Below are 10,148 nucleotides of genomic sequence, written 5' to 3'. Positions count from 1 at the left end.
CCCACTTACACACTATGCTTACATAGTATAGAGTTAGCCCTCTGCTACAGCTTCTCCCCAATTGTGGGAACGCATATTTACTTAGCAAAATGGAACAGAGCCTCAAACTGCAGTTAGTAAGTTTGTTTCACAAACCAACCCTGGGCATCCATCCCAGTCATTTTGGAGTATTTGGTAGAACAAAATGTCTGCCCTCTTCTGTAGTCCACCTAAGGCTCAGACAGCCAACATTTATGGCATGGTACCAGGGAGAGCTTTTCAGTTGAGTTCAGTTCATAGATCACATCAGTCCCTCCTGCAGCCTGACTTATCTACAAAAGTACCCTTGTTTTTTCCCAGTCATTAACCACCAAGGTGCTGTATTGGATGTCTGCAAAGAAGCCACAGCCCATAGAAAAGCATAAATATAGATACAGCTTCAGCTGGCATTCCTACCTACCAGGAGATAATAGGAAGAGCTGCCATGTGTTCACAGCTAACTGTCCTTAAATTCCTTCAGGTACTGGACAAGTTGTTCTCAGTAATGAGGTTCCCTCTTCCACTATAGGAATTGAATTTGGTGTTCATGATTTTTGTAGGACCACAGTTCCAGTTTGGGGTGACTTTTTTGCTGCTACACTTACCTTTAACTGTGGCTTCCATTCTGCAAGAATATCTGCCAAGGCATCAAAGCTGATTCTTCCTACAAAACATTCTTGCTAAAAAAATTGTCTTTACAAGTCCATTTCAAGTTTCCTCCTAATGTGTTTTCTGAGATTAGTTTAACCCAGAAATTAATTTACCTGTTTCCTTCCCTAAATCTCATGTATTTAGGACCACAGCATCTTGGCTGCCAGCCATCTGTAACACTGGATGTAAGGGAAAGGGAAGGAAGAGCTCCTCTGTGTTTCTTCGCTGTCCCAAAGTTTTTAATAAAGACAAATCCAAAACAGTGCTGAAAGTAAAAGCTACAAAGGCCTAGCCATATCCACACAGGGACCACGTACCTAATAATCAGTTTAATAAAGATATATTATGAGAAATGTGCTCCATCATTAGAAAGTGCTTCACTGGAACTCACTGTATCCACAGTCTTGCCAAGAAATGTCTCCATCCCTGGTGCTTGCAAAGTGAATGCCTGGAACTATATTTATGGCCAAACATTATACAGCCACAGGGGCATCCTTAAAGAATGCCATATTTACCAAAGTCTCCTGAAGTCACTGCTTGCCAAAAAAAACATATCCAGGTAACTGGATAGGAAACTTCTACTTGAAGTTTCTGCAGTGAATATTCATGTATGTAAACACTCTAAAATAGAAAAGGTATTTATCACTAACTGGAGTTTCCTGAAGCATGTTGGCCTTTTACATATTCACTTCCCTTTCTACTCCACCTCTCCCTCTCATCCCTTCTCCTTCAGTGTCCTTTGGGAAACTTTTGGCTTCAGGAGTTTGAGTAAACACTGGGACTGCTCCACTACCAAATCATATCTTGCAGGACTGAAATCTTAGATTTTAGTCATGTATACAATTACAGATGCAGATAGATACTTTTCTACTGGACCTAGTCCTTTAGCTGTTCTGGACATGTGGGGAAGCAAAACTCTAGTGTTTTGAGAACTTCCAGGAAGGTTCCTCCAAGGATAGCTTGTGGTTTGTGGGTTTGTTTTCCCTAAGTCATAATTTAGACTTGCATCTGATTTCTGCCCAAGACTATTACTGAGTTTAGTTTATCACTCATTGATCAATACATTTGAAATTAGTTCCTGTCCTCAGAGAATACTTAAATATGTACTTCAATATATGCTTATGTTTTCTGAGATGGTGATAACTGTGCAACCATATAGTACATAGGTTAACAGAAAAGAAAACACAGAATGAGCAAAAAGTAATATAAAAAAGAAGAAAGAAAAAAATTGAAAAGGTGGAGAAATTAACTAAACACAAAATATGAAAATTATAGTACAATAACACTATTTCTATTACAGAATGGAAACAGGGGAACTGAAAAAAATAGGTATAATAAAAAGAGTAAGTGAAGCAATTTTGAAAAACAGGCAACAGTGGGAATCTGAAGAATGCAAGATGTAGAAATTCCTATACTTAGCTCTAACAACTGTGCGTTTATCAGCATTTGCAGGACCAACTTAGTCTAGTCTGATAAAGTTTCAAATTTCTTTGGGTCTTTGGAAGATTTATCTCCTGGAAAAAAATTTAGAGAATCTTTTAAATGTTTCAGCCCTACAGAGAATACAGTGTGCTCCTTAAAGTACATAATAAATTTTCTGATATTTGGCATATTCCAAAAAGAACCTACTCACATCAACTCTCCTGTTCAGTATCTGTGCTGTGTATTTGTAAAATTGCAGTCTGCTGTAAAAGTTTTGTGGGCTGACTGTAAACATATGCTATTGAACAGTGTTATTCCAAAATTCTTTTCCTAGTTGGTAGCCACAACTCTTTATAAGCCATATGTTACATTCATTTTATAGCGGTTATTTGAGCATTAAAACTTGCAGTCAGGAACAGTCTCTGACATACTGTGTTTTGTTATATCTGTGTATACCTCAGTTTTAGATAATATTAAAATATTGGTAAGTTTTCTCTGTAAAAATGTTAGGATGACCCAAATAGCAGCAAGCACATTTAAAAAAATATGGACACATTTACTGCATATATAAAGACAATGATATAATTTATGTTATGGTCAACATTGTTAACTTCGAGATAGTTCTCTCATGAGGGACACATACCAGCAATCAGTCAGTTTTTAAATCTCAGCTAACACTTTTAATTAAGTTCAGAGGTTTTCTACTATTATCCACACTTCTGATTATTTCTAATAATTTTGTTGGCTGAGTGTCCTCATGACAGATATTCTCCTCACTTTTGAGAAAAGAAAAATACATTTTTATGTATTCATAAGTCTCAAGACAAGTTTACTCAGTTATACTATTGTCTTAACCACACTGCAAACATCTGGTCACTCCGATTTATGTAAGTAGTTTCTGAAGAAATGTATGTTAAACATGTTTAGAAAGACGACAAAAATGCCAATAAATTATAAAAACATAATTTAGAGAAAAAATTAATTTCTAGGTATAAATAGCTGTAGATAAACAAATTACAGTATTTAAGAACGTTATTAGTTTAGATTCTGTCACTGAAAGATTTTTACATTGGTGAAGTATAATCTTTCCAAATGTCTTCTTTTCTGCCACTAGAGGGTAGTCCAAGAACTTACAGTATATTTATAGCAAGGCTTTATTTGGTGGGTTTTGGTCTGTAAATGATCAAGTACTGTTGTCATACTAAACCTTAGGAATTTAACCCCCCAAAATCTTGATATTAAACAGCAACTTTCAAAACCAGTCTAATATACCTTTTCAGCAAAATAGTGCAGCATACCCAAATTATAAAGAACATTGACTGACATGTAGTTTAGATTTAGTTAAACTTATCCTATTTTTAAATTATCTAAATTATTATCTTTTCTTTATTTCAGACACAATTCTCTGGTTCACATCCTGTTTCTTCATCCAGATTTGGACAAGGCATTCCATTATTGGCAGGCTGAAGAAGTACAAAACGGGTTCTGATCTTGGTCCCTGTTTTTCTGCAAAGACCTCTACAGAGACCCCAGGAAGACCATTGTGAAACCTCACAGTCCAGTGGTGTTTCTGCAATATACACAATAAAAAGGTAACTTTACATAAATTTGTGCTTAAGGCAAATAGTTGGCAAAGCATTAAGGAATGATGATCAAATAGTGTCCTTTCTTATACAAAAATACATGTGATATTACTAAAATCAATACATTGTCTCATAAATAAAAAAGTCTGTTTTCAGCTCCTAAGCTCATCAACACTTGTATTACTATTATTATTATTATTATTATTACAGTCTAGAGACTGAGGTATTGTATCAGTAGTGCAGCATATTATCTATTAAATTGAAAATACAGAATTCCTATCAAAGAAAACTATGCTTAAAATAATTGCATTCAAATGATTGCATTAAAAAACATTTGCTGTCAATTTTATAACTCATTTGCCTTTGCATGGCTTACTAAAAACACCAGGATTAAAGCTTTTCTCTGGTTTATTTAGGTATATTCATATTTCTTTGCAGATAGATATTGTTCCTATAGTTGTTCAATTGAATTCCATTTAACTTCTGTTCCAATTTGCTTCCAAAATAAAGTCTCATTTTTTTATTATTAAATCATGTTGCTATTGTTTGGTTTGTACACTACAGTTCCCTTTGCCAACAAAGATATTCTGTCATTAGAAGCTTTTTAATACTAAAAGAGTTTTCAGTATAGTTTTAATTTGCTGCAAGAAAAGAAATCAGGAACTCTAAATTATTTTTCATAATGTATACTTCCACTGAAAATATCTCTCATAAAAATATAGGTGACTATTCCTTAGTAGGTTAAATAAAAATATTGCTTGTCACAGGAAATTGCATCAAAATTGCGTATTACAGCATCTGTGGGTAAAATACCTGTGCACAAAACCAGCTTTAAATGCTGTACTAAATGTGTGACCTCTGGTATAAATTTCTGTTATTACAGCGGAACTCACCACTTCTGTTGTGATCGCTCATTCCCATGTTTCTAGAGGGAGTGAGGGACACAGTTTGATCTCTGGTAATTAAATCTGTCCTTTTGATTCTGGAATATGTTTTTAAATAGACTGATTTACTGGTTAATATACAATAAAGTGGAGATATATCATTAAAAATGATTTTTTTAAATAACATACTTTAAATGCATTGTTTTAAATGTATATCCTAAAAAGGGCCAAATGTTCCTTTCAGATGTTGAGGGAAAGGCAGATGACTGAAATGGGATATGTAGCACTCACTTCTAATATGTCTTGTTTACCAATAGAAATACACTAAACCACTATAAATTGATAAAAACATTTATCAAAGTATAAATCATGCATTATTAGCTGTTTAATGAGCTTTATTTTAGTGACTGTGAGGTGTCTTCAGCACAGAGTTAGAGGCATGCCATCTTCAGACATTCTGGAGAAGCTCTTGGAACATGGCAGCTCTTCTAGCTCTTCATTGGGGATTTAGCTTGTTGCTGTCTCTCAAATAGTATTTAGGATGGCAGTCTTCTTATTCTTAACCTTCCTCTTTCACTTTGTAAAAAATCACTCAAAAAGTGTGAAGAGAAAATCTCAGCGGACACTGTCCAACTGCTATCTTTCCCTTAGAGCAAATATTATGTTTACGTATTTGTTAATTTGGAGATTTGAAAATTACCCTTAAGACTGACCTGAGTCAGTAGTTTGCATGTCTTCCTACCTAAACAAGGTTATTAGCTAATATTTTTAAGAAAAGAAAAATGAGAGAGAACATTATTTTTGTTGTCAGGATGTATGTTTCTATCACAAATATGTCCAAATCAATTGAATTATATCAATTCTTATTGCACATAACTATCAAGCCCTCTGACCCAGCAAGAGACAAGAATAATAGTACTTTTGTTCCATCATCATGTACAAACTTACCGATGAATATTTACTTCAAAGTTGCAAAGAATTTGGCAACTCTGATTCTGATCAAGTGTTGATAAATAATAAAATTCACTGATTTATGCTGATAGTAAGGCTTGAGTAGCCCTTACTATGGATATAACCCAAACCTTTGAACCATAGATCAAATACGCAATCCCTTCCTCATTCTTTCAGGGATTCTCTTTTATGTCAATGGGCTTGTTTGATTTCCCATGTGTGAGTCTGGAAACTATTCCTATGCAGATAGGAGAATATTCTGCCTAATCACCTATTTCATCCACATTGCCTGCCAGATTTCCACATATTTTCTGAGTGAACGGAAATAACAGAATTGAGCATATCAAAGTACTAATCACTTACCTGAGACAGAGTCTATTATTTCATTGCTTTTAGCTGGAAGATTAAAATAAGGTGCAGAAAGACCCAGCTGGTTTTTCTTTAATTTCACCATTGTTACTTGAGCAATAGGTGGCAAAATTTTGAGTTTGGGATAATAAAATGAGTTTGCTGGGTGACTTGGAGAGGAACAAGTGATCTGTGAAATAAAAAGGGGAACCTTAAAGGAACTACATCATATTAGTAAGAAGATAACTGTAAAATCATGTTTACACATCATGCTAATACTTTTTGGCAAGTAAAATGCATATAACCAGTTTCTATGAACCTCAGTCCACACAACTGCTGTTGGTAATCCCAGCATTTTTATGCATAATGCTTTAAGAATGGGCACAATGAATTGTGCCAACCTTTGGATAGAGGACTGCGGTGGGAGGTACTGAAAACACAGTAATGTATGGAGTGGTTTGATGGGAAGAAGTGGATGTTATTACAAGCAAGAATACAAGCTTATTAAATAATAGTATTAGGTATGCTATAGCAGCTGTCATATGCATATAGAAGGCCAAATGTATTGTTTTCCAGCTTCTCTGTTCCTTTTCTCATTACTCATTAGCACAGCATTTGGCTCTAGAAAAACTGACCTTAAAGAAAGGATTAACTGAATGCTTATAATATTCAAAATATTTGAATCAAAATCCTTTGTTCCCCACCACCCTTAAATGATAAAAGCAAAGTGTGAGGCATATAGAGCATCAAGCGAGAAAGAGATTTAAAGTGGGGTCACCGCAGTAGTGATGAAGTTCTCCTCTGCTTTCCCTTAGCTCCTTTCCCTCAACTGTAACAGTTTCAAGTTTCACCAATGCTTTTAACTGAAAACTCGTCCCCACATCAGTATTCACTACGAAGAATTTTCCTGTTTAGATACACATTTAGTAATGCCAGGACTTTTGTGAACATTTTTATTTTCTTGGTGTTTTAAGAATTGTTAAAAATCATCTAAAAATACTCAGCTTTTAAAGAAAATACTTTAAATGTAGAGCCAAATTTTCATGAACCATCTGCATTTACCTCATAAATTTGAAAGATACAGAAAATAAACGAAAGCAGTAGGGTTATCCGCTATGTAATAAATTCATATAGAGAGAGCATCAGCACTCTCAAATGCTGAAATCAGTTTCACAAGAGTCTATTGTGTAGTCATTCGATAGTTATCTTTTAAAGGGAGGTCTCAAAACATATCGGTCTAAAGTGCTAAACTACGTATATACACCTACCTCTGTAACTGTGTCCTGTGGAATAGTGGCAAAGTTTGGGGAGGAAAACGTGAAACCACTATCAGTTCCAGCATCATAAGGAAATAGATCTACTGATACTTCTTCCATCCAGTGATCTCCTTCACAGAGATTTAGGCTGTCAATACCCACAAACCAGTCAGGGCTTGGAACAATTCGTACAACAAATGAAACCTAAAGAAACAAAATGATCCATCAGGATTGCATCGCTTATTTGGAAATGCTCCAGTCCTGCTTATAGTAATTTTAACTTAAAATTTTTGAAATAAATGTCATTATGCTCTTCTCCTTTATAGAACCTGTACAGTGCTCCCTGCAATTTGACATGCTTTTTAGTAACTCTTGCATTATACTGTTCCTACAAGTGAGAACTCAAATATTTAATTTTGGGTGCTAGTGACATAAAATAAACTTTTAAAATTATATATGTACATTTACTTACTAAGGGATGTCTTGAATGTGCTTCTAATTCAGTGAAGGTTTGTCCTGTACCACTGGAAATGGCAGGAGCAGAGAAGATTCCATGTACACTCTGAATTTTCTCTCCAGCTTCTTCTATTTCTTTCATTAATACCCATGCTTCACCCTTTTCAGCAAAATCACGTACACCATTGCTGGCATATTCATTTTTTTTCCACATGCTGTAGTCAGAACTATGAGTAACACCTATTTGAGTGAATACATGGCATGACATAAAAGTCTGATTTAGATTGCCCCTATTTCTTCAGTTTCTCTGTTTTATATCTGAGGTTAAAAAATATGTGTATAAAAATGAGTGAACACGAAAACATTTGGCTTATCACTGTTTATTTCAGCTGCAGCCAATTGAAAACAGAAGTCAATTGAAAACAGTTGTGGATTTTTGAAAGCATTGTGGATACTTCAATTTCTGCATCTTACTTTTAATAACTCCAGCTATTTTTTTCCTTTTTCATTAGTTATCTTAAAATTGACTATTTAGAAGAAAAAGATCACAGTGGCCAAGGCATTAATCTGTTTTTAAAACTGTACATACTTCACTTACCTAGCATTGATGACCACTGTGCTGGGGGCCTATAAAGTGGATACTGCTTAGGGAAAGCAGTCTGACTCCATTTCCCTGTGAAGATTATGCTGTACTTTGCAAGTTCCTCTGCTGTGCAAATAGAATCATCACCCACAGGCAAGCTGCTGGCATAACCTAGTATTGTTACAAGTAATGTCCAGATAACTTTACAGGAGCAGTAGACAAACATCAGGTTTTCCATTCCCTTCCACACAAAAAGAAAAAAATGTTAGCCATATTAGTCACTCTAAACTCCAAATTGAATAACAGTTACCTAATAAAATGTAACGTACCATAAGTTATAACCAAAAAGAAAGCATATATCTGAAACACTAAGAATTGTTATGCTTCTAAAAACATTATTATAATGCTTTCAGATTTGATATATACCACGCTATATACTACAAATCTGTAACGTTACCTGGGACAAGTGTTTCTAATGAAAACAAAAAAATCTTAACCTTGTCCATAGTACTACCTCTGAGAAAAATCTGTTTCTGATTTTCTTTTGAAATCTTATTAGAGCCACATCTTGAATTAATTAGAGTAGCAACTGTTTCTGTGGAAAACATTAGTGGTATATTTATTCTTCTAAAGATTAAATTGCAGGTTACTTTGCCAAAAGAAATGATTTATTTTAAATTTGTGTTCTACAAAGGCTGGTTTATGGCATAACATTTTAAGTCAAATACATTTCATATTTATATAAATTACTTTGCTGTCATAACATGGGCACTAAAAAATACATTGTAATTGCTTCAGATTGTTTAAGCTACACAGTTGCTAAAAAATAATATTTTTTTAAAAGTTGCTGTCATAGGTTGTGTAATTTTTTAAAAAAATTAATATGGTAATTGCATCAGACTGTTGAACTCCAGCAATTGTTTAAAATAACAGCCTTAAAAACTTATTTTTAAATGCTTTTGTCCTTTGAGAAAACTATACAAACATAACTAAAACACGAATAATATATTAATTTGTAAAAAGAGCTGTGAATACTCACTAAATATTTCCTCTGGAGCACTGGTAGGGGGAGAGCACCTGCTTTTGCTGGCAGCTGAGTTGGTCTGCAAGAGAAGACAGTAGGAGTCTTGCTATTTATGCCTGAAGAGGGTCCCTTTGGTCCAAGAATTATTGTAATCTTTAGACTTTCCAGGTTTGCAAAAAGCATGCCATCTTCTTGTTTGCAATCTTTTTGGATGAACTATCAGAGGTTTCCTGTCTGTCAACTGGTTCAGGTTCCTATCAGAAAACTGTGATGCCGAATAGACGAAATGCTTTAAAAAAACCCCTTGGATTCTTAGTAACAGTTCGAGTTTTCTGGTGCCTTTACAGTTCTCTGCTCTTATTAATGCCTCCAAGCTATACAAATGAACTGATTCCAACACTGAAATAGTTCTAGTGAATACACTTTAAATGAGAAGCATGTTTTCTTGTAAGTTTTATTGTCTGACAGATGCTCCTTCCAAACATTTACAGAGAGCTTGCTCACTCTCACACACCATATGTATGTGTTCAAATAAAAGGGGTGAGGCAGCTAAAAAAGTCAAGAGGCAAAAAAGTTACATTTCATAATTGCACACACTCACACAGACTGTGTCTCCTGCAAATATGAATTAATTTAAAGTAGTACAGTGTATATTTTTGTGTTCTACAGTACCGTATGCTGGATGATGAAAGGGCTCTGTAACATTGTGGTTTCTTTGGAAAGAGTGGTTTTGGGAAGCTCTGAGATTTTTCTTTGCTGTCTTCAGAGTAAAAACCCCAAATAAAAATCTTACTACAGTTAAATCATACATCCTCTGTAGCACAGTACATATACTTACATCAAAAAAATTATTTAAATTGTCTATGAAAAATTATGCATAATACAGTGACCTAACTAAAAAATAATGTTTAATATTGATTTTAAATTATTTTCTCCCCCACCTTTCAAATAAGGGAAAACAAGGGCTTTGTG

General features: G+C 34.5%; 1 protein-coding gene across 1 annotated transcript; it reads right to left on the bottom strand.

Moving 5' to 3' along the window:
* Nucleotides 1–2,626: 2,626 nt before the first annotated feature.
* On the bottom strand, nt 2,627–9,660 carry SPON2 (spondin 2). Its single transcript, XM_009926228.2, has 6 exons — nt 9,192–9,660; nt 8,168–8,393; nt 7,586–7,809; nt 7,126–7,317; nt 5,873–6,047; nt 2,627–3,661 (listed from the first exon to the last, which is right to left on the bottom strand). The coding sequence occupies exons 1-6, from the start codon at nt 9,357–9,359 to the stop codon at nt 3,483–3,485; spliced, it is 1,164 nt and encodes a 387-aa protein (XP_009924530.2). The 5' UTR covers nt 9,360–9,660; the 3' UTR covers nt 2,627–3,482.
* Between the last annotated feature and the right edge of the window lie 488 nt (nt 9,661–10,148).

The sequence above is a fragment of the Haliaeetus albicilla genome, chromosome 1 (assembly GCF_947461875.1).
Source record: "Haliaeetus albicilla chromosome 1, bHalAlb1.1, whole genome shotgun sequence".
Lineage (NCBI taxonomy): Eukaryota > Metazoa > Chordata > Aves > Accipitriformes > Accipitridae > Haliaeetus > Haliaeetus albicilla.
The sequence above is the reverse complement of the archived record's forward strand: the minus strand, read 5'-3'. Positions and strand labels throughout refer to the sequence as shown.